We start from the raw sequence: 25,680 nt of genomic DNA on the forward strand, positions 1-25,680 counted from the left end.
AAGAAGTTCTTCGGAAACGAGAGATGGATGCTAGATGAACTTTGATGGATGCGTGAGCTAGACCAGCTTTGGCCAAGGAAAGGATGTAAGGAAGAATCTCCTGAGCCGAGGAAGAGAAAGGCACCAGAGACAGAACCTCTTCCACTTTATTCGGTATGTCTTGTTCTTACTCTATTTGGGCGTGAGTTTTGAGTTACTGCATTCAACAACCACCTAGACAGCTTAAGTGGCGTGGTGTTTTTATCCCACCTTTCCTTTTTTCTTTTATTTGTCAAAGATTAAACATTTAAGTCATGTCATAAAGAAGGACAATAATGGCGTGATATGAGAAACTGCATATCTATAATAACAACCCCTTTGGTGAATATGTGGCCCAATGGTATCGATACATCAATGTTGTATGGTGCATCTGGACTGGAACTGAAGAACAGCTTCCCAGTTTCCATGTGTGGTTGAACGACAGAAATCTAGACATCCAATTCAGTTTGGCCCATAGTACAACTAGCCTCACATTCATAGACTTGGAGGTACGGCCCTCTGAAAATGGCTCGATTACAACCTTATATACAAAGCCTACAGATAACAACACGGCACTTAACTTCCAAAGTCACCATCCCAAAAGTCTCAAGGATAATTTACCTTATGGTCAGTCTCTGCGCATATGGAGCAACTGTACCCGGAAAGAAGATTATGAGATACACTCGAAACTGTTGACTGAGAAACTAAAGGAGAAGGGATATACATCCAAACTATTGAAACATTCGTGCAAACGTGCGTGGTTTACACCATGTGAAGTACTTCTGGAAAAAAAAAAAAACCATGACACGGTTGGTATGTGTCTCCACTTTTGGCCCGTATACCAACTCATTCAAAAAAATCATCCTTCAGAATTGGCATTTGGTAAAGGACACTGACAAGGACCTACACATTTTTCTATTTGCATTGAAAAAAAATGTGAGCACTGGCTAGCCCATCAATATGGGCATCAGATGATTGCCCTAAGAAATCAGATTCATTACGTCCCTTTCTAAATCTACAACCAGTGGTGGGACACCACAAGTGTGGGACACCACAAGTGTGGGACCTGCCAAGCGTGTGGCGCAACGATTGAAGGCACGGAGTTTAGGAATGGAACAGATTAGTGGAAGCACATTGAATTCTCAACTTGTAAAACCAAGAATGTGGTTTACGCCGTCATTTGCCCCTGCCCATTGATGTACATCAGGAAAACCACACAAGAAGTCAGACAGCGAATAAGCCAGCATCGTTCAAGGATAAAAAACAAAATACCCAATGCACTGCTCATCGCTCACTTCCAAGAGTAGAAGCATACTGAGAAAGAGCTATGGTGGACAGTGCTTAGCATGATTAAACCCATCCCAAGAGGAAGAGATATGGAACGTACACTCCTGCAACGGTAAGCATATCTGATCATGTGCTTCAATACAGCCTCTACAGGATTGAATGAATTGTCCGAAGTTCATAGACTGTAAATCATTATCTTTTGCTATATCTTAATTTACATATTCTTGGTTGTACCTTGCCGTATAAACTAGCCAAATAATTCATTTTATAGGTTATTTTATGTATAATGTTTTCTTAAAACCACAAGTACCAGCATGCCAAGCGCTCATGCACCTTAGAATTGATTTAGCACACATCACGCAAGCAGCACCCACCTCCACATTGTCGAGATGCTGCCGAGGGAAGAACGGTGACGGACCCTGCCAGTAAACCGCATATTGAAATCAGGTAAACTCTTCCAGTCTAAATGCGCTTTAAGTTGCAGAGCCGTTCACTTTCTGACAGACACACGGTGCTAATATTCAGTTTCCAGAACATGCTCCTGAAGAGGACGCATTCGTAGCCTGCAGTGGGGTATCCCCAGAAGGGACTTGTAGAGGCAAACTGAAAGTGACCTTCTTTTTAGAAGCAGACAAGCCATTGACATCAGTTTGGCTTGTCTTTCTTGTGATGGAAATGCTCTGTGCACGGATGTGTCAAATATGGCTCCCAGAAAAATGACGTTCTTGGAAGGACGCAAGCTTGACTTTTCCCTGTTGAGGTTAAGGCCTAGACCTTTGAACAGCTTTGTACAAGCTGTCACAGAATTCCTGGCTGTTGTTTTGGCAGGGGCTTTTATCAACCTGTCATCTAGGCAGGGAAACACCTGGTGCTGTTGTCTTCTGAGGAAAGCCACAACCGGAGGCAGAATTTTCGTATAGATTCTTGGTGCCGATCTGAGGCCGAAAGGGAGGACTGTGAATTGAACGTGGCTCTTGGCTGCTGTAAAGCAAAGGAACTTCCTGTGTGATGGATCTATGGAGGGTCTGCCCCATAGCCGGAAGATGTCGTCCAGTATCTTCTGATCCAGCTCCCACTCGTGGCAGACTGACTTTAGTCTGCTTAGTGTATATGCTATCTCGTTGAGATTCCATAGAAGATGCTCAGCTTTCAGCAAAACCCCATGTAGGATCGCCCATTCCCAGATACTTTGAGCTTCCACAGACAACAGATGGGATCTCGTTAACGTAAATCATGGCCGTGGTATTGTCGGTTCTGATCAGAACCAATGAATTTTTGATTCTCGGGAGAAACGCCTGTAGGGCTAGGCAAATCGCTCTTAGCTCCAGTATATTGATGTGCAAAAGACGATCATGCTGTTGCCATCGATCACTTATTTGGAGGTCCTGCAAGACTGCTCCCCAACCCTCTAGAGCTGCATCTGTTGTAATTAGCTGAGGAGCTGGGGTGACCAGAAAAGAGAGACCCAGAGAAATGTCCGCCTTGTGAATCTACCATGAAGCGGCATTTCTCATTGGCGAAGTTACCGTGATCATGTCCTCGAAAGATCCTTCCACCTGACGCCACTGTAAGTCCAGTTGCTCCTGAAGAGGACGCATTCGTAGCCTGCAGTGGGGTATCCCCAGAAGGGACTTGTAGAGGCAAACTGAAAGTGACCTTTTTAGAAGCAGACGAGCCATTGACATCAGTTTGGCTTGTCTTTCTTGTGATGGAAATGCTTTGTGCACGGACGTGTCAAATATGGTTCCCAGAAAAATGACGTTCTTGGAAGGACGAAAGCTTGACTTTTCCCTGTTGAGGTTAAGGCCTAGACCTTTGAACAGCTTTGTACAGGCTGTCACAGAATTCCTGGCTGTTGTTTTGGCAGGGGCTTTTATCAACCTGTCATCTAGGCAGGGAAACACCTGGTGCTGTTGTCTTCTGAGGAAAGCCACAACCGGAGGCAGAATTTTCGTATAGATTCTTGGTGCCGATCTGAGGCCGAAAGGGAGGACTTTGAATTGAACGTGGCTCTTGGCTGCTGTAAAGCGAAGGAACTTCCTGTGTGATGGATGAATGGGGGCGTGAAAATATGCATCCTCTAGGTCTAAAGTGGCCATGAAATCTCTTGAATTTAGAAGTCCAAGTATGTCCTGTAAGGAAATCATTTGAAACGGCTGTGTAAGGAAGACCGAGTCAAGGAAAACAGGAAGTGCCCGATGGGTGACTGGGACGCCTCACGCAAGTCGGAAACACCCAGCGGTCTAGTGTCGGGAGACTGGACCGGGGAGGAGTTCCTGACGCCACCAGCAGGGTACGGCTTAAGAGACGCAGAGAAGGACATCGGAGGAGACGAGGAGTGCAAGACAAGGAGCAGAGGAGCGGAGGAGGGAAGGACGACGAAAGAGGGAAACCAGGAGAAGGAGGGCGGGATCGAGTGCACTGGAGAGGAGGAGAACGAGAAGAGTGTCCTGCATATTACCCCAGGCCCGGCGACTCACAGGAAGGTGTGGACGCTCCGGCCCTGGACACGGGTCATGGCTTAAGGCAAACACCCTTGAGGGGCTCTTTCTTGTGGGGGTGGTGGGGAGGCACGAGGTGAAGAGCACCTGTGTCACTGGCTGAGCGCACACTCTGGGCGATACCCTCATGCTTCCCCTCCCTCACTTCCCACCGACTGGTGAAGGTTGCACCATATAGAATGGACAAAAGAACCCCTCTGGTAACCCCAGTTTTTGTTTTGTTTTTTTCCACACTGTGACCTAGGAGGGGGGGGGGGGCACAGGGTGTTGGAACCATAGGGGGGTGGGACAAAAAATATATCCTCATCTTGCAAAGTTATAGCCATTGTGAATTTGTTCTAGGGAGTACCCGCTATATAAGGTTAAGTAAGGTAGCTTGCAGGAAGGGGGTGTGGTCACAAGCCAATGAATAAGGTTGGAAAAGTTCAAATTACAACCTGGAATGTGAACCGGTTGAGATCTAGGCGGAAGCTAGAAAGGGTGGTGGAGTATTTTAGAAATAGTGGGGCACACATTATAATGTTTCAGGAGACTCATTTGGAGCGGGAGGAGTGCAGGTCCTGTTTTAGTAAATTAAGATGGATTCAGGATGTAGTGTGCTCAGATCAGAGGGGAAGCACCAGAGGGGTGGAGTTAGTTATAAGGAAAAATTCAGGAATAAAGTTACTGAGATATAATTCGGATAGTTCTGGCAGAAGGTTGGTGGCTAATCTAGGGATTCAGGACACGCTGGTTGTGTATGCAACCTACTATGGCCCAAATAGCGATATGCCAGACGCACTCGAGAAGTTGCAATCCAGTCTTTTGGTTATGATTCCCATCATCCCTGGAGGGGATTTTAACATTATCCTAAATCCCAACCTGGATAAAACATCAAGGGCAAAATATACCAGCTCCGCTACGACATCCTGTAGGTTAAGGAGCATGTTCGTCGAATTACATTTATTAGACATCTGGAGCAGTAGGATAGGGGCAGCTTGAGGTTTTACCTTCTATAGTAAATAATATGGCCATCATTCACGCTTAGACTACTTTCTGGCAGACCAGGCTCTAAACGATGAGATGGAGTCAGTTGTCCATGTCCCGGCGGTACTTATGGATCACTCCTCTGTGGTCTTATATTTAGACGACCGTAAGCAGTTGGGGCAGAGAAGGTGGACCCTCGATAGAGCCATACTGCTGGATGAGGAGGTGTTTGTAGGCTTGGTGGATAAGACTGCTGATTTCTTCCATATCAACAAAGATTCTGCCAAGACACAAGTAGCATGGGACTCGTATAAGGCGTACCTAAGGGCAATAAGTGCTATAACGTTAGGAAAGCGGTGAGCTACAAGGATGAGAGATGAGGGGGGTTATAGCAAAAATTAAGATGAAAGAAACTGAACTCCAGAAAGCCTCATTAGAGGGATCACCTAGGGTGTCAACCCTTTGTAGAGAACTAGAAGATTCTCAGGCAGAGTATGAGACTCTGCTCGCAAAAAGAATCTAGGACAGATGGAAAGTTAGTAAGCTGCAGCACTTTTTCTACGGCAAGAGGTGTAGCTCTCTTCTGGCTTGGAAGGCTAAAGTAGATAGAACCAGGAATTCGATACAGGGTCTGATAGACTTCGAGACCGGGGTGCTCTTAAAGACCAACGCAGATATTAGAGCCGAAGCTTGGAGATATAAGAGTAGTCTATATAAAGAGGATCTACAGCCTGGAAAGGAGCAAACAGAGACCTGGTTAAGGGAGTTAGATCTTCCAAAAATGGCTAGGGCGCAAGTGGACCCATTAGGGTCAGAGATTACTGAGAAGGAGGTATTGGCACAATGTAGGAAAATGTGTTGTGGGAAAGCCGCTGGACCAGATGGTCTTCCAGCAGAGATTTAAAAAGCTATCATAGAGAAGCAAACATCTTTTTTAAAGGGAGTGTTTAATGTGATTTATCTAAAGGGAGAGGAAGCGCCGGCATCTTGGTCAGAGGCAACTGTGGTCCTAGTTTTAAAACCTGATAAAGACCCTGCAAAATCAGAATCCTACAGACCAATATCCCTACTGAATGTGGATTATAAGTTATTTTCAGGGATATTTGCCTTAAGGGTGGAGCAGGTTATCAAGAGCATCATCCACATAGATCCTAGGGGTTTTATCCCAGGGCAGCAGTTTAATGAGCATACGCATCTGATGATGGGAGTTATAGATATGGCGGAAGCCCAGAAATTGCCATTAACGGTAGTGGCGGCTAAAGCCTTTGACAGGGTACATTGGGAATACCTTTGGGAAGCCCTTAATTTCTTTGGATTTCCTCAAAATGTAATAAAGGCAGTACAAAGCCTTTATAGGCTTCCCATCACCAGGGTATTGGTAAACAGAGAGCTCTCAGACTAGTTCCACATTAGTAGGGGCACTAGACAGGAATGTCCCCTATCTCCCTTACTTTTTAACTTGTATATTGAGCCTTTTGCACATCAGATTAGAGCAGATACCAACAAAATCCCCTTTAAAACAGCTGGTCTGGAGGTTAAACTAGCCCTATATGCAGACAATATGGTGGTATATACAACAAATCCACAATCTACAATATCTAGTCTGAAGGCGAGGGCTGAGGGTTTTGGTAAGATATCGGGATATAAGGTTAATAGGGACAAAACTGAAGTTATGGATTGGAATCAGGGAAAGATCAGTCAGGGGGCAAAATCTCAAATGAGATCTCGGAATTTTAATAACACAGAGATTGGAAGATGTTCTGATAGCCAACTGGAAAAAAAGTAAGCCAAGAGGTGGAGAGACTCTTGGTAAGATGGGCTAATCTCCCATTAAACATCTATGATAGAGTATATCTCAATAAGATGATTATTCTCCCTAAAATCAATTTTCTCTTTAACTCCATACCCCTTACTTTTCTGAGGGAAGACAGCTAAACTGCAGGGGAAAATTGGGAGCTTTATTTGGGCTCGAAGGGACGTAGGATATCCTGGAAAGAATTGAGGAGAAAGCCTGGGGCGGGGATCTAGCTCTCCCTGATCTGTAGATGTATTGATATGCATTCCATTTTAAGAACTTCCCTGTGTTAGCTAATACCCTAGATCGATCTCCAATGGGTAGATTATATGGGGCAATGCTTATGGATTTGGGACAGAACCACTTTCTGTTTAAATATGGTGATCCGCAATACTTCAAAAAGGTCAGGTTGAAGGTGTTGAAAACGGCATTAAGAACATAGGTGCTTTCGGTACGTCCAGGTTCGGCACGCCTTGCTCTCGGCCTTCGGGGCTGGGACTGCAGTCCCTGTGTCTTCGCCACTCGAGGACCGCATACTCGACGGTCACTTGCCCAACAGTACTATTTCCCTTATCTATAAAAAACTAATAAACGTTCGGGCGGATCTCCTCGTGCGCCTTCGGGAGGCGTGGACCGGGGATGGTGTGGAACTGGACGATGAGGATTGGCAGTCTGCGCTGTCCTCCCCTAAGGAAGTGGCCATACCCGCGCGTCTCCGTCTTGTCCAGCTTAAAATTCTCCACCGTGTCTACGGGACGGGCCCTCGTTTAGTTTTGATGGGTTTTTCTGAGGACGGGCTCTGTAGGCGCGGCTGTGGGCTCAGCGCCACTTTTCTCCATGTTCTCTGGGAGTGCTGTGAAGTGGCGGAGTATTGGCGCCGGGTGCATGCTGTCATGGAATGCGTCACTGGGGTCGCTTTGTTGCCCGAGGCTCGCCGATGTTTGTTGAACGTGTGGGAGCCTAATGACTATAATGCGGCTCAGACTCGGTGGGCGGCCCTTGGGAACATGATTGCTAAAAGGGACATCGCACAGCGTTGGGGTTCCCGACGGCCTCCCACCGTGTCAGTATGGAAGGAGAGCATGGATTGGTGCATGTGCAGAGAGAAGACTGCGTATGTGTCTCGGGGTAAGCCGGGGGCGTGGGGTAGAATCTGGGGTCAGTGGAACGCGTACCGAGGCAACATCTGCACGCCCCCCCTCGTGGACACATCTGATGCTGCCTTGTCCCCCTGATCCTGAGGTTCCCGGACTATTACATTTTACCTGTAGACGGTTGTGGCTCTCCCGTCGCCCCCACCTCCCTCTTGCTCATCCTCATTGTCCACCTGAGGGTGGAGTATGTATTGCGTAGTTCCCCGGATGTGGTTAGACGCCCCTTTTTGATGGTTTCCGCCTTGCTTTTTGGTGTTATTTTATTTTTTCTTTGTTTGTATTTCTAAAAATTCGGCTGGGCCCCAAGGGGCCTGTTGCTGCCTTTATGTTGTTGACCATGTATATATTAGCGGCCGGGCCTGGCGGTTGTAGGCCCATGTTTGTATTGATTTTTATGTACAATAAAGGTTTTCGCAAAAAAAAAAAAAAAAAAAAAAAAAAAGGTGTATTTCCGAAAGAGGTTCAGTATCCCTTATTACACGGCTTTGGCACCTATTTGGGACTCCCCGGGCACTCCAGACTGTTTGGTAGACCAGCTCAGTCAACCCTTAAAAGCAGCTGGTTTAAGATATTAGGTAGATCACAGAGCAGGTTCGACTTTGGTGAAATGGGAAGTGTTAAGGGCTTGCACTAATGGTCAGCTAACGAGATTCAAATACTATCAGCTGAGATCATGGTGGGCCACCCAAGTGTGGGCTGAAGAGGACGAAGAGCCATGGCTTGAACAGGTGATGAAGGACGGCCCCTTTAAGAAGGAAGTTTCCATCTGATATCGGGCCTTTTTGGAGGCCAAGGATAAGAACTTGCCAGATATAACTGCAAAGTGGGAAGGGGGAATTGTGGAAGGAAACCTAAAGCAAATATGGCAAGTATGCTTTTCCACATTATGTGCAGTGGTGAAACCTGCCTCACTCAAGAGAAATCATCTGTTTACCACACATGGGGTATACTGGTCTCCAGGCAAGATTTCAAAAGTCACCGGGAAAGAAATTGAAAGGGAAAGAAATTGGATGTCCAAAGTGTAAGCTCCCAGCGGCAGATGGCATGCATATGTTTATGCTATGCCCGATGATTGCCCCCTTTTGGACATCAGTATGCAACTTTATCAGCAAGACCACAGGATACCAGATAGAGGTAAGCCCTCAACTTATATTTTTTGGCCTTAGATGGGATTTGTTTTTTTATGCGGTTTTGCTGGCGAGACGAGCAATATGTAGGCTCATGAAATCTGCAAATGTTCCACTCATAACTGACTGTCCTAAAAATATCTAGTATATAGGCCGGATCGATATAGCTGGACTGTTCCCATGAGGCACAGGGTCAAGACTGATTTGCATATGGCCATGTCTAAACTGGGGTGGCGTAGTGGGCAAAAGAACGATGGATTTAACCCAGATCTCTTGACTGGGGGAGAATGTCTGCATTGTCAGCATTCCGTCCATCATTTGTTTGTTGTAACGCTTTTCGCCCTAAGTGGGATGGGTATTCCCAGACGTGGGACCCGTGTTCATTACGCCACTGGAGTCAAGCTATCCTGGCTGATGACGGCTGATAGCCAGAAACCGGTCCTAGGATGCTTGATTCCGGTCCAGGGAAGACATGGCTTGGCAGTTCGGGATGGACTGTTCCCATGAGGCACAAGGTCAAGACTGATTTGCATATGGCCATGTCTAAACTGGGGTGGCGTAGTGGGCAAAAGAACGATGGATTTAACCCAGATCTCTTGACTGGGGGAGAATGTCTGCATTGTCAGCATTCCGTCCATCATTTGTTTGTTGTAACGCTTTTCGCCCTAAGTGGGATGGGTATTCCCAGACGTGGGACCCGTGTTCACTACGCCACTGGAGTCAAGCTATCCTGCCTGATGACGGCTGATAGCCAGAAACCGGTCCTAGGATGCTTGATTCCGGTCCAGGGAAGACATGGCTTGGCAGTTCGGGCTGGACTGTTCCCATGAGGCACAGGGTCAAGACTGATTTGCATATGGCCATGTCTAAACTGGGGTGGCGTAGTGGGCAAAAGAACGATGGATTTAACCCAGATCTCTTGACTGGGGGAGAATGTCTGCATTGTCAGCATTCCGTCCATCATTTGTTTGTTGTAACGCAGATCGATATAGCTAGCAATCCTCAAAGCTTGGTGAGGGCCTGGGCATATTACCTAAATTGGCAACAAATAAGGGGGTCCAATGATTAAGCGATGTATGCTGGCGGTCCCTGTTTTTCTCCCTATCTTTCTCTTGGTGTTGAGGGAGACTACTGTGGAACAGCAATATATTTGCGTGGACAGGTTCATCCTCTCCCATTGTGGGATGAGAACTGAACCAGCAATAAAGTGATGATGTGATGAGGACAAACAAAAAAAAAACTGGACGTAAAGTGCAGAATTATGAAGGACTTTATAATTTGTTTATGTAGGAACACATCTTAAGTAACTGCAACAAAGAAAAGTTGCATCAGTATCTGGTAGACCTAGGTCCAATTTTTGCCCAAGAATTGGGAAAGAAGGCGGACCTCTGGGTCAAGACAAGGCTAAACAAGACAACCACTGGGGATGACCAAAAGAAAGTGGCCACAAAGGCAAGGAGGGTGAGAAAAACACATAAAATAAACCCAAGAGTTTTCTACAGGCCCCTAAAATCATGTCCAGGGGGGAGGGCCCAAGAACTCTTCCCAACCCACTAGTGGGTACAAGGAGAAAGCTACTGATCCTGCAAAGGCCTGGTGTTTCCACTGCAACAAGAAGGGGCACCGAACTGGAGATTCAGCCTGTTCCAATAAACCAGCCCCTAGTCCCCCATCAGTTTCTACTGGTGTGTAAAATCTCCAGATGGGCTCAATAGTGTGCCCAGAGCAAATCGAGGTCCACACTGAGGCTATTTTAGTCTCTGAAGGGGAGGGAGGGTTAGCCACTTTGGCTGTCTAGACTCCTTATCTAAAGAAATACCTGCAGTACCCCTTGATGAATCGGACTAAGATAAAGGCCCTGAGGGATACAGATGCCAGTGTTACCGTGGTGAGAGATACACTGTTTCCCCAGAGCAATAATTAACTGAAAAAACCTATTCAGTTACCAATGTTGACAGTGTCACCACTAACCCTGCCATGGCTATGTGGATATTAGACTGGGGGGGAGGGGAGGTTGCTGGCCTGAAACAAGTACTAGTCTCTCCAAAACTCACAACTCCCTGTCTGCTTGGAAATGATCCGGAGACCTCAGCATGGGCTGAGGTGGAAAGAAAAACTCATGCAGCCATGCTGCAAATCCCAGAGATAATTTGTGTAAAAACCTGAGCACAATGCCTAGCACAGGGTGAAAAGGAGAGTTGGAGCCTGAAATGATGGTCCAGCCTCCCAAGAGAGAATGCAGGAAGACTAGTGACACAGCTTCCACACAGCAAGGAGATCAGGATCCTTCTCCTCAGGGAAAGGACTTGACAGCCCCAGAGGGAACTGAGTCGATGGAGCTTGAACCTTACGATGTAGAGCTATTGGGACCAGGGGGACCCTCTAGGGAACAGCTGTGCCTTGGGCAGCAGGTCTGCCTCACTCTTGAAGGCTTGAAGCTGCTGCACAGGAGCAGGGAGATGTCAGTGGCTCCCTCAAGGTCTATTGGGAGGAAGGACTCCTGTACACAGAAGCCAGAGACCCCAAACCTGGTGCCAATAGGAGATTGGTAGTGCCTCAGCTGTATAGGGAGTTTCTACTCACTCTAGCTCATGACATCCTCCCTAGCTGGTTATCTGGGCAAGACCAAAACTTGGGAAAGATTGGTCACCCACTTATATTGGTAACTGATGTCCCAAAAGGTGAAGGAGTTTGTAAGCTCCTGTGTCACCTGTCAAGCCAGTGGCAAGACAGGAGGACACCCAATTTGCAGAGCTGATGAACTGATAGATAAGTTAGGGGCTGCCAACGAGGAAGTACAGCCGCAGGGCACCCCCAGTCTGAGTACAGTGTGGAGACACCTGTTCAAATGTATCATTTGACCTGTGCTGTATCATTTGTAAATGTGGTCTTTCCTTTTGTGACTCAGGGCGGAGGTGGGAGGGATCAGTTCAGAGTTATTATGTTATGATTTCCTTTCATGACAACTTACCTGCTTATGGTCAGATACAGTACTAAGCGTATTAGCGCAAGATTGTGGTTGTGAACAAATTTATCCTTTGTTTGACAGGATTGAATTATTTCTTTGAGTGGTTTGCTCTTACCCGCAATTGTGTGAGAAATGTACACTTGCTCAGAATGTACTGTACTAGCATTTACAAATTACAATAAAAAATGTTTTTAAAAAAAGTTAGGGGCTGCCAAATACTTAAGTACCTTTGACTTAACTGCAGAGTACTGGTAGATTGGCATGGCCCCTGGCGCAAAAGAAAAAAGAACATTCTCCACACCTGATGGGCACTTGCAGTTCACTGTGATGCCCTTTGGTCTAAGGGATGGCCCTGCCACCTTCCAAAGGTTGGTGAATCAAGTCCTTGCTGGGTTGGAAGGTTGGAAGATGATATCGCTATGTTTAGCTCTTCCTGGCAGGACCACCTGGTCCACTTGGGGAAGGTTTTACAGGCCCCCAAGCTGCGGGCCTATCTATCAAGCCATCCAAATGCCAGATAGGGCAGGGACTGTTGTGTAGTTGGGCAACCTTGTAGGTGGGGGCCAAGTCCAACCACTACAACCAAAAATCCAGACCATTCTGGATTGGGAAGCTCAAACAACCCAGACCCAAGTCAGGGCATTCCTTGGCTTGACTGGGTACTATAGGAGGTTTGCGAAGGGATATGAGTCCATTGTGACTCCCCTTAATGATCTCACCTCCAACAAGATGCCCAAGAAAGTGAACTAGACAGTTGGGTGCCAAAAGGCCTTTGACACCCTAAAGGAGGCAATCTGCTTGGTACCTATTCTCAAGGCTCCAGATTACTCCAAGCAGTTCATTGTGTAGATTGATGCTTCTGAGCTAGGGATAGGAGCGGTCCTATCCCAGACAAATGATGATGGACAAGGCTAATCTGTTGCTTTCATAAGCAGAAGTCTACTTCCCAGGGAACAGCATTGGAGTGGCATTGAGAGGGAGGCTTTTGCTGTGATTTGGTCACTGAAGAAGTTGAGACCATACCTGTTTGGTACTCACTTCCTAGTTCAAACTGACCACAGACCTCTTAGATGGCTGATGCAGATGAAAGGAGAAAACCCCAAACTTTTGAGGTGGTCCATCTCCCTACAGGGGATCGACTTTACAGTGGAACATAGACCTGGAACTGCCAATGCCAATGCAGATGACCTTTCCAGATTTTTCCATTTAGACAATGAAGATACTATTGGGAAAGGTTAGTCTATTCAGCTTTCGTTTGGGGGTGGGGAGGTTGGTTGTGTAGGAAAGTGCCCCTTTTTACTTTGTTACCCCCCACTTTTTGCCTGACCTTTGATGCAACCAGACTTGATGTGCCCTCGGTCCCAGCCAATCAGGTTCCCAGGGCCTGTGTTCTTTCACAAAACTGTACCTTTGTACCCACAATTGGCACATCTCTGGCCACAGGTAAGCCCCCTGTAAAATGTACCAGGGGTAACAAGGGCACTGTGACCAGAGAAGGCCTCTAAGGGCTACAGCACCTATTGTGCCACCCTCGGAGGCCCTGAACCTTCACACCCACACACTGCCATTGCAGTCTGCGCGTCTTGGTGCATACAAAAATGAAGAGTCGATATGGCACACAAACCTGTGTGCCATGCCTACAACCCACTGCTGGAGGCCTAGGTAAGCCACCCCTCTAGCAGGGTACACTAGCCCTCAGGTGAGGGTACCCCTACAGTGTCCAAGTTCATTCTTAGACATTGTAATTGTAGTAAAGCCATAAAGAGTATATGGTCTGGGAGTTGGTCATTACGAGCTCCACAGCTCCATAATGGCTTTACTAAAATCTGGGAAGTTTGGTAGCAAACTTCTTAACACATTAAACCCACACTGATACCAGTGTGGGATTTATTGTAAAATGCACTCAGAGAGCATCTTAGAGATGTCCCCTGAAAAACGAGCAGCCCTGGTGGGGTTCCTGAATGGCTGCTCACCATTTGCCACCACTCTCTGGGTCCAGAAACAAAGCCCATCATTGGCAGAGGTGTTATGCCTCCTCCCCCAGGATGGGCGTCCTCGAATGGGAAGCTTCAAAGACCTGCCGCCTTTGGAAGCTGTCCCTGTCTTTTGCTAAGGGGAAGCTTCAAAGACCTGCCGCCTTTGGAAGCTGTCCCTGTCTTTTGCTGCCCCCAGTAACTGGCTTCCACAGGTTCAGCTCACCACTTTGAGTGGGAGAAGCGAAAGGAAAACCAAGCTAGGAAAAGAGGTGTGCCCACCTTTGCCAACCCCACCCCTCAGGTGCGCGAGGTGAGGTGAAGCACACATCTCAGTCCCCTCCATCTTGAAAGCGAGAGGACTCAGCCAATTAGGGAGAGGCTTGTTTCCCCTCCCACTGGAGGGTGGCATAATAGGGTGTGTACCTATCGCGATTAGCGCGTATCAATGCCAGGGTGCGGCGCGTAACAAGCAATGCCTCCTATGTGCCCCCAAGAAACAGTGTGAAATGCGGAATGATTGGCGCGTAAGGGGACGCCGGGGAGTACGTAACCACAAGGCACTACACTTCCCAGCATACCTATGGCGTCCGAACTGGAAGCCGAATCCGGCTTCGCCGCCTGATTTGCCACGATAAAGCCCCTCCCTTCCCAGGGATCAGGGCTTGACAATCCTTCCTGAAGTTCAACGCGGATGGTAATCCCCATAGGATCCGTATTTGTATGAGGTTTCCAAGGGCAGGAGAGCAGCAGGACGGCACGACTTCCCCCCTACCCTCGCGCTGTGCTACACCGTGAGGAACTGTATTCGGGACGGTGCAGTGCGGCGAAACACCCTCTCTGGACAGCGAGAAACCTAAGTGCCAGACACGTTGGTGAGAGAGGTGCGCAGGAGCGCCCCTCCAGATACTCAGTTTGTTCCTCTGCAACCTTCATGAATCATATTTCTGTTGTTTGCACGTCTCTTTGAAACTTCACTGCTGTGATGTACCAGCACTGGGGATTGCGTTTTGGCAAGAATTCATTTTCTTGAAAGACTCAGGGCTAGATTATTACGTGACTTTAAATTCCTTGGAGGACAGAACCTGGTTGAAGGCCTGCTCCCCAAAGCGGGTGGACGTCCTCAGCCCCTCGTTTTCCAGTGTTTGCTGCAACATGCTCCTGTGAGTGGCTGGGTGAAGATTTTGGTTGACGTAACAACACGTGCGTGTGTGTAATGTGAGTGGTCTGGGGCAGCACTGACCTAAACCCTTCTTGTTTATTTCCCTTACGTAGTTTGTGCCCGGGGGGCTCCCTCTGCATCTGTGCTGAACCCTGGAAACAGAAGCAGGACTAGGAGGCGTCTGGTTGGCAAGCAGCACTTTCTTATTTTCTCCACTTCCCTTTTCCCCGGGGGGCTTTCTCACATAGCGGTGTCTCCCTCACTCTGCGTGGGACTGCGCCTCAGGGTAGAGGGGGGATAATTCTACGCTCCATCATTCCCGCCGGTGTTCTCGCGAGGTTAGTGGCAATTCAAACTTTGTGCTGCTGACATCGTGACAAAACCCACCCCAAGGAAGAGATCCATTGGTCCTGACATGCACTGCACACCCCTTTAACACCCCTATATCTCGTATTTAGGGGCCATGCTGAACCTTGCCTCCTCAGATTCGAGGAAGAAAGAAGAAGGACCGAAGAGCTGTGCTGACAAAGGAAGAAGAGGACACCTACTGCTTTGGCCCCAGCCCTACCGGTCAGTCCTGACTCTGACCTGTCTACAGCAAAGAAACAGGCATGTCCAGCAGCCCCCAGAGCCTGGAGGATCTGCCCTGTACTCGCCATACAAACTCTGTCTCTGGTGAGCACTGGATTTGCTCAAACCAAAAACTCCAAGACCAGAACCTGGATCCAGGCGGCTTGTGGTCCTGCACCACTCTGCACCTGACCGCCATGGCCCAAGTCCGAGTGGCCCAACACCACGAGGTCGTCTCCCCAGTGATCCTAACCTGGGATGTGGTGACCCCCAACCTTCCACAAGCTTTGCGACGGCACCTGCAGCCTCAACTTGAAGGGTCCCCCCGACCGGGACTACGACCAAAGGCGGTAAGAAGACCCCGACCAAAGCGGTCAGAAGAATCAAACGCCAAAAGAGACCCCACGGCCTTGGGTAACCCCACCGAGGGTGTTCAGGCAAACCCCAAGATCCCAAGCTTACCTCTCCAGCCAGTGGTCGCTTCAGGTAGTCTCCTGGCCCTGCAGCCTCTTTTCCAAACCAAAGATCTCCATTGATATCCACTGGGTCCCCGACGTCGCCTTGGCACTCTGCACCTGCCCATCCCTGTGCTGCTGCTGGTGCAGCTCCTGTGCTGATTGTTGGCCCCTGCAGTGCTGATCTTAACACCAGTAGATTTGCTCCCACACCAGAGTAGCCTGCTCGTAATCAGCCCCTAACCAAAGGTCCCCTTAGCCCCATTGGCTAACATTGGGCACCTGCACTCTGCACCTGGCTGCCCCAGTGCTGCTGGTGGTGCAACACGGGTGCCTACCTAGACCTTGGCGAACCTTGGTCCTAAGCCCCAAAACTTCCACTTGTAAGGCGTTTACTTACCTGAGAAACCGTTAACCATTTTTCTCCCAAAGAAACCCATGTTATGAGTGTTGTATGGGGAAAACGGTAACTATAACTGAAGCCAAGAACATTCTTACTTACTGTGTATTGTGAGATCCTTATGTGTGGTATCCAGGTATACCACCCCAGCACTCAAAGTAATCTAAAAGTAACCGAAAAGTATTCCAAATGTACATATTGTGCAATGTAAACTGCTTTTTGAATCAATACCAACCTGTAACTATTGCAAATTCAACCACAACTGCATTTTCTTGTGAAACCCTGCATTTGAGAGTATATTTTACTTACCTGTGCCAAGTCCTGCTTGGTTCTACCAATATAACAGAAGAATACCTTCTGATAGTTACCAAATTCTTCTGGATTCTGTCTCTGAGTCTGTGCCATCAGTCTTGATTGAATGAATACAATAAATGCTCAACACATCCTCTGAATAAGCCTAACTGCTCACCCACACTACCACAAAGAGAGATGTTATTACTTATCTAATTTAGACTCTGCTATACCTTTGGGGACTCCCTGGACTCTGTGCACACTAATCCTTAATTTGGTATAGTATATACAGAGCCAGCTTCCTACAGTGGTCATCCGGGTTACTGTGATGGTGAGCAGGGTATTGGCTCTGGGAAGGAGCAGGATACTAATGGGGGTCTCTATTCTTCTTTCTTGGCAGTGTTGGCTCCATTATCACTGGCCCTTTACCTTGTTAACAATATTGCCTCCACATGCGTTATTTGCCTATTTTGTTATCTTATTGTTTTTTAATTATTTTGTTTGACTTTATGTTGAAATGGAAAAATAATAAAAGTTTTTTTTTTTAAACTCTTGCACAAGTTAACTGAGAGGGTTCTTTAAATGAATTAAAAGGGACGCTAACTGTGGAAAGCGGTATGGGGAATGGCACCATGTATTAGTCTGACCAACCCAAAGGAATTGGCTGGATAACAGAGCAGGGGTTCTGAAATAACAATAGCATCCAGCATGTGGCCAGCAATAATCATGGGGTGGGAGATGCTCTGGATAAAGTCTATTGAGGATAGAGTCAAGACAAGCCCACATAATGCGGTAAATATCATCCAGACCATACACCTGGCAAACTTTAAAACAAAAGATGCAACAAAGTTTGGAAGTGTCTGGCCAAAATCTGCAGAGTGCTCAGGGAGGACGTATAGAAATGTGCCCAAAAAGGAACAGTTGGAATTGAGCAAAGATAAACAGTAGCGGTTCAGTTAAGAAGGAAGAAGCATCCGGCAAGAGGGAAACCCTCAAGAAAAGTTTAACAGATTTCCTAGATTTGATTAAATATTCTGCTTCATAATTCCACATAAATAAGCTAGGAGTCTGTACATTCCACCTTAAGAATAGAGGATTTAAGAATACATTAACACCCTTTACATTAAAGGTACCAGGCAGGGATCACTCGTCTATCCTTTGTTGTTAGCCTGCTTGATGGAACCACCTGCACGGATCAACTGTGATGAAATGGTCCCAGGATTACAAATGGGAGAGTGGCATTGAAAACCGTTTATCTCTATATGCGGATAACATGCTTCTCCTTATGGGCGTCCGATGATAAAGAAAATCCAAGCAATATATGGGGTGGGCGCTGGACTGGAGGTGAACTGCATCAGCAAGGGTACTGCTGCAACCAGCTGGTAAACGAGGCTCAACATTCAGACTGCTAACTTTAAGCACCCCAGAATTCCTCCAACTGCTGATGTGAAAAAATGGGAGTTAAGGAACTAGGACATACAGGGCTGGACCAAGCTACCAATTACGATTTGTGGCATGGCAGTGCTATATAAAATAATCCTGCTCCCTAAAATTCTCTATGTTTTCCAAAGCTACTTGCATTTGATCTCTCAAGATGGCGACTGGGTGAAAGCTTTGTACGTGGCTTCCTCTGGGTGGGAAAATACCCAAGAATTGTATTTGATGAATGACCAGAGTCTGGTTATGATGGAAGGTTAGGAATGGCTGATAAGAGTCTTTAATGCTGGGTGTCCCAATTGGTCTTTGTGAACAACTGACATCCTTGCACCAGGAAGACCCACCTTTCGCCCTGTCCTCTGCAATGCTGCAAGCGAAATTCAAACTTCACAAGTCCCAGTTCTTTAGATACCTTTTTTTAAGACATGCCTTAGGGACATGGTCTGGAACTGCACAATTATCCAAGAGTACTGGTGTGGGATTGCTTGTCATTATTAGGACAACATATTGGCCACTTGATTAAATTAACCCTCCTTCCCCCCTCAACGAATCTCTGACCGTCATTGACACATGCTCTAAATGTTTACAAAAAACTGTTTATGGTGCCCAAGGATGCCCCACAAGAGCAAGAAAACTTGCTGGAACTACTTCCACCTTCCAAATGTGGATCAAAAAATATTTTTCTATAAATTTGATTAAGTTTTTTATAGGAGTTGCCCCACTTCTAATAAAAATGTTACATATATATGTGCCATTTAAGTCAAAAGCATTTTTCTTCGTTGTATAGGTAGAAATACACTTCATAGCAAGATTGTAGAGAAAGAGTGTTAGCCAAAAACAGTACATCAACTCAGAGAGAAAGAAAATTAGCCATCATGGAGTACAGTTCAAAAGTATAAAATAGGAATATTTGGTGTTAAAAAACTAGTAATGGCCACTGGGAGATCGTTACCGAGAAAACAAAACACAGAAACATTCAGAAAGTTCAGAAAAAAAAGAAGCAATCTAAGGGTACTAATGTCATAATTCTTGAATTATGACATTAGTACAACTTAGATCATATGAATAGTGAGACGTGCTCGGCGCCACAGTCAACATACAGGGCACAGTGGTATCATATTGCATTGTTACAGCACCCATTCAGAGTTATGCACGAAGCGGTCAGTCATGTGATTGACAGATGTATCTGCTGCCCGTGCTTGGAGACATGTGAGGGGTGAGAGACAGGAAAAGGAGAATAGGATGGCAGTATGATCACATCATTGTCCACGTATTGGGTGCCTTCAAGGCACAAATGTTTGCGAATGTCCGTTGCCGCACATACGTGCAAGTACTGTCCCATGAAACCAGTAGGAGCACTGGTGCTCAGCTGCGAATGTGTGCCAGTAACAGATTCGCCATCTGCAATGATTTATGATCTTACCTCTCTTGTTGTTGAATAATACAGACATGTGACTGAATTGGCAAGGAACATTTCTTCAATATGGACTGCTCAGAAGTCTACATATTTTTTGGACTCATGGTTGGATGGGTCCAGATGTAAAAACGCATGTAATAACAGCATACACGTATAATATATTATGGGGTCATCACGGGCAAATTGTTTATAATTGAATAACTTACTTGTCAAATCAGAGGAAAGTTGGTTCTTATATTTTTGTGGAGAGATGTGCTCACTTTTTACATCTGGAACAGTAACAGAGGAGAAGAGATTGGATACTGGGGACTGAACGGGATGAGTTGCTCCAGCATAGAAACTGCTATGGATTTCTGTCACACTGGAATTCTGAAATGAAGATGGTTCAATTAAAAAAAAGATGAGAGCTAGTGCGCAAACAAATAATGTTAATTCAGTGATAATTTATTGAAAAATATGTAAAGATCCCACATTAACCCATTTGCGTCCCAAAACTAGGACTTTATTACTTGTAAATGCAGTATTGTCTTCGACTAGACACATTTTTTAAGAGCCAAAAATATCAAAGATAAACATTTCATAACTCCATCCAACTGGAGAAAATCATAACAGAAAATGCATCTTACTTGAATGGCACTGATCGTGAATATAACATCCAAATCTCCCTTTTAAAACACACATTACTTAGGTTCTTGAAGGAATTTGAATTGTTGTGCTTCTGATTTTTAACCCTGCCTGACCGTAATGTCTCCTGTGACTAGTGGCCTTACAATTATTGTTAAAACTAAACAGTATTTTAATCGGAGTAGGTAGTGATACGTTGCTTATCTTTGGTAATGTTCTTTATGGATGGTCCAGCTCCCGCAGATTCCTTAAGCAAACATCCTCTTCCAGGTTCAGACTGGATTCAGAAAAATTAGTTGCCACAGCATCTCACTGACGCCAGTTGGAGCTGTGCTCGGCCATCATAAACGTCACAAGAACTTCTCTTAAGATGTCGTGACAAACTGTACAAAGGGGATTTGGACCAGTGACATACATTCCAATCTGATTTACATGCTGATGCAGAGACCAGGATGAGACAGATGGAACGAAAATATTTATCAAGGAAAGATTATTTATCAGACAGGTAAACAGTGAATGAGAGAGGGGCGGCAGTAGGGCAGTAACGAATCTGAAGAAGTTAGACCATTCAAGCAAAAATAAATTTACTGAAGGCAAAGTAAAAAACAAGTTACTTACCTGTACACTGTGGTTCTCCAGTATTGATATTTTTCATAGAATCACATGGTTGAGTCTTCCACGTAGTCATGGTGGAAGTCCCACAGTAATTAAAATAAGTAGTGCCACGTAAATGCATTAACAGCCATGGAAGAAGCAGATTACATTGTTAACCAATCCAAACTTTTAATAGAGCCAAAATTCAGCCAATCAGATACCAGACCCTGAAGCACTCTTCCCTTTCAGGGCTGCCATTCTTAAGATTTTGAGAACAAGTGTTCAAAAGGAACAAAATATATAAATAAATGAGGTATTGTGAGCCGTAAGGGGAGGGTCGCACGCGAATCTATGAAAGATATCAATACTGGAAAACCACAGTGTACAGGTAAGTAACTTGTTTTTTTCTCCAGTATTGAATCTTTCATAGATTCACACGCTTGAATTGGAGTAGTCAGCAGTATCAAAGGAACAAATGGTGGCAGGTTAGGCAACACCACTCTCAAACATAGAAACAGATGAACATTGACAACTGAATATAAACATTGCAGGAGCTGAGACAATCAATAATAAAAAGAATTACAAGTATGATAGAATAATGACAAAAGTTTTGTACTGTCATATGTTCTATACAGGGTCCATTGTAGTTTCCCTATGTTAGTCTAACTGGGCATGGCTCAGGCCGCATTAGCTTTGCTCACTTTACTATGTAAACATGTTTGCTTTTGTGCCGCATCATATTTTTACACAGAACCTGCAGATGTTTTCTGGATCTGTCCTTTCTTGGGCTTTAGTCTGAACAGCAGAAAAGGTCAAACAACAATGCCCCTTGTTATTTTGTTCTGGTTAGGCACTTGCACCTAGACACAACACAGAAATGCAGCTGTGGTTTATGAACACGTGAACCTTTTCATATAGGTATGCACAGCAGTGTAACCACAAAGAGAGATAGACTTTTCTCGAGAGAAGATCTTAGCTGTGTTAGAGATGTAGAACATACATCTGTGTATGCTAAGGTAAGGGGTCCGCTGCTCAACGCAGAGATCTTTGCTGTATAATTAGTTTGCTTCTGCAGAAGGGGATGGGGTATAGGCTATTCTTTCTTATAATATGACAAGGCTTTTTATAATATATATATACAGTTTCTTGACAATACTGTAAAAGGCGTAGTAATACAGCCTGCCCAAAAGCGGCATCCACCTTCCACAATGAGTCTAAACAATAGTGCTTGATGAACGTATGCACATTCTTCCACGTCGCCGCTCTGAAAATGTCTGGAAGCGACACTCTGGCAAACAGGGCTTTGGACACAGCTCATAGCACAAGGCGTCTCGGGTCTGTCATGGAGTGTAACTTGTGTTTCAATAAGGATAGAGATAAAATTGTGTCTCTCAGTAAAGCCCCGCTGGGGAGCAATCCCTTTCAGGACGAATGCCCTCACCCACCATAGGTGGCATGCTTCATCATATGGGCTTCTCCTCCCAGTGGGAAAACCTAGTCCCACTGAGAGCTACAACTCCCTCACTGTGAGGTAGGAGCTCTGGGATGTTTTTTGAATGTCCTAAGCTGCTGAGGATGCTAAAATCCCATATGTGAGCGCTAGGAGTTGAGGGTGCAGCGCTGGAATCTGATTGGAAGGATAAATGTGATTCTAAAACTACCTAGTAGGGAAAAAAACTTTTTATTGTCTAGTCCAAACTGGTAGGATTAAAAAGCAGTGTATGTTGTACAAACTCCATAGGCGACCAGACCCGCGGTGCCTCAGGCGGTGCGCGCAGATTGGCACATTCTTTCACATCCTTTGGGACTGCCCCCGCATACAGGAATACTGGGTCAAGGTTACCAGGCAAATGGCTAGGGCTTGTGGGAAGACAATACGGCCAACACCCGCACTGTGTCTGCTTAACATCTGGGTAGAGACGGACCGCACGTGAATTGAGCAAGAGTGGGCCTCAGGGGGATGGTGTGTAGCTAAAAGGAACGTGGCACAGCGGTGGGGAGTAGGTTCCACGCCGACCATGGTGGACTGGGCTAAGGATATGGATCATGCCATGCTTGCGGAGAAAACGGTGTTCAAAGAGAGGGGGTGCCCACGGAAATGGGATCACAAGTGGGGAAACTGGAATAAACATAGAGGGAACATCTGTATCTCTCCGACGATTGAACTTAGGAAAGAGAGACAGCTTATACTGGGTAGGGCAGCACAGGATCAGTAACACACGGAGGGGAGGGCCCGCGATAGACCGTGGGACAGGAGGTCTCCAAGTCCAGGGGAAGGTCACACAAACATGGGCTGTGGGGGTCGTTTGTCGTACTAGGGGTCGCAGTGATATTGGTGTATTATGTGAGGAGGGGGGCTGAGGAAGAGTGGTAATGGTAAAGGTGGACATCTCCGCAGTGTCAATGTATCTGTCTATACTGCTGTCTTGGTTACAAATAAAAAGTGTATAAAAAAAAAAAGCAGTGTAAAGCAGTATGAATTAGACTGATAAGATGCAAAGGTCGGTCGACATGTTTAAGCCTTTCTGGTCTTTAAAAGTGTCCAGGCTTTCATCAGGACCATAAGAAATTAATAATGCTGCTGCATGTGTGAAAGAATTAGAAAAACAATAATAAATATAGTGGTACCAAACCAGTAATCCAATGTTAAGCTTGGTATTACTGGAACTTATCCAAATCGATGGATAAGTAGACCCACCTATACCTGGTAACAACTAAGGGAAGGGGGCCCTGCTCTCTCCGTTGGTACCCCGTTGTGGTACATGAGCTACAACCGGAGGATTACTGGTTTGGTATCACTATATTTATTATTGTTTTTCTAATTCTTTCACACATGCAGCAGCATTGTTTATTTCTTATGGTCCTGATGAAAGCCTGGACACTTTTAAAGACCAGATAAGCTGAAACCGACCTTTACATCTTAGCAGTCTAATTCATACTGGTTTGCACTGCTTTTTAATCCTGCCAGTTTGGACAAGCCAATAAAAAGTTTTTTGTCCTTACTAGGTAGTTTTAGAATCACATTTATCCTTCCAATCATATCCAGCGCTGCACCCTCACAACGCCTAGTGCTCACATATGGGATTTTAGCATCCTCAACATGTTAGGACATTCAAAAAACATCCCAGAGTTCCTACCTCACAGAGAGGGAGTTGTAGCCCTCAGTGGGACTAGGTTTTCCAACTGGGAGGAGAAGCCCATATGATGAAGCATGCCACCTATGGGGGGTGAGGGCATTCGTCCTGAAAGGGAATGCTCCCCAGAGGGGCTTTACTGAGAGACACAATTTCACCTCTATCCTTTTTGAAACACAAGTTGCACTCCATGACAGACCCGAGAAGACTTGTTCTATGATTATTGTATATGGGGAATCACTTCTCGCATGTCTTTAAACTGTCTCCCTTGGACCCACTCCTCACTCTTTCTGTGCTTTGATCTTTGGACACAGCAACCTTCCTTGCTAAATGTGCCGTAACCGTTATCAACAGGGGTCTTCCTGCTTTGTTGTGGCAAAAAGGCAATCGTTGATAATGCGAGCAAAAGATACAAGGAGCAGGAACGACTTTCTGAAAGTCTTTGTTCTGTCCATATCGAACTTCAAGCAAAGTTTAACATCTAGAGAGTGTAAAGCCCTCTCCGCTCCAGATGAAAGTTGTTTAAAATATGTTGACAGTGTAATTGGTTCATTCAAATGAAAAGAAGTTGGGACCTTCGGAATGAACTTGGGATTAGTTCTCAATATTACTTTGTCATCTTTGAACTGCAAGAAGGGGTACGTGACTGTAAAAGCTTGAATTTCACTGACTCGGCTTGCTGACGTGAGTGCCAAGAGAAGGGCCATTTTCCACGATACATAGTTTTATCCGCGTAAGGATAGGTTCAAATGGACCTTTCATGAGGTGTCACAGAATCGGACTTAACTGCCAGGATACCGAAGGAGGTTTGACATGAGGAAACACTCTTAATAGACCCTTCATTAATTCTTCAATTAGCATAGTAGACCACAAAGAGACTTCACTGTTCTTTCTTCAAAATGTTGAAATGGCCACTAAATGCACTTTTATTGAAGAATGGATCAGGCCTGACTTCATTAGGTGAAGAAGGTACGGCAGCAATTGTTCCAGAGAATATTGAAAGGGATGTTTATAGTTATTGATACACCAATAGCAGAATCTGTTCCATTTTGCAATGTAAGATTTGTTTGTGGCAATAGCACGTGACTGCTCGAGAATAGATTTACATCTGAGTGGAATATTCGATAATCTGAACTCATGGTAGTTAGGAGCCATGGTGGTAAATTTAGGGACTTTATCTGAAGATGTACGATCTGAACATTGTTCATGCAAATGAGACTCTGCAGTGGTTTGAAATGTATGAACAGGTACACGGGTAGGAAAAGAGGCTCTGTGTACGAATATTGTCTCACCATGCCGGAGCTATGAGAATGAGACGGCACAGATTTCGCTTCATCTAGGGAATAACCTTGGAAATAAGAGGAAAAGGTAAACATGCATAATTGAACATTCCTGTCCATTGTATCTGAAGTGCATTTCCATAAGACCCTCTCTGAGGAAACCTGCTTGAATACATTTCTTATTTCTTGTATAGAAGAGTTGCAAAGAGATCTAGATTTGGGACACCCCAGTGTTTGAAGACTTGAGATAACTGCTTGGAGTCCATTTCCAAATTCGTGACAGTGACTCGTAGTTCTGCTTAGAGAGTCTGACCATTCCTTGTCCACCCCTGGTACGTGTCTCACTTGCAAAGAGATGTTGTGGATAAGAAACTATCTCCACATTTGCTGGGCTTGAGAAGACAGATAGAACATTGTTGTGGTATTGTCCATTCTCACCAGAACTGAGGAATTGCGAATCCTGGGTAGAAAGGATTGTAGGCCCAGGAAAATGTCCATTGTCTCCAGAACAGTGATGTGCTTTTTTA

At 45.7% G+C, this 25,680-nt stretch overlaps 1 protein-coding gene across 1 annotated transcript in view; it reads right to left on the bottom strand.

Moving 5' to 3' along the window:
• MLXIP (MLX interacting protein) overlaps nucleotides 1-25,680 on the bottom strand; it is a 2,063,149-nt gene that overhangs the window by 387,044 nt on the left and 1,650,425 nt on the right. Inside the window, exon 11 of the mRNA XM_085634535.1 lies at nucleotides 19,728-19,890. Within this exon, the coding sequence (XP_085490661.1) occupies nucleotides 19,728-19,890 (163 nt within the window). The remainder of the gene's footprint in view (nucleotides 1-19,727; nucleotides 19,891-25,680) is intronic.

Source organism: Triturus cristatus, chromosome 11 (genome assembly GCF_964204655.1).
Source record: "Triturus cristatus chromosome 11, aTriCri1.1, whole genome shotgun sequence".
Taxonomy (NCBI): Eukaryota; Metazoa; Chordata; class Amphibia; order Caudata; family Salamandridae; genus Triturus; species Triturus cristatus.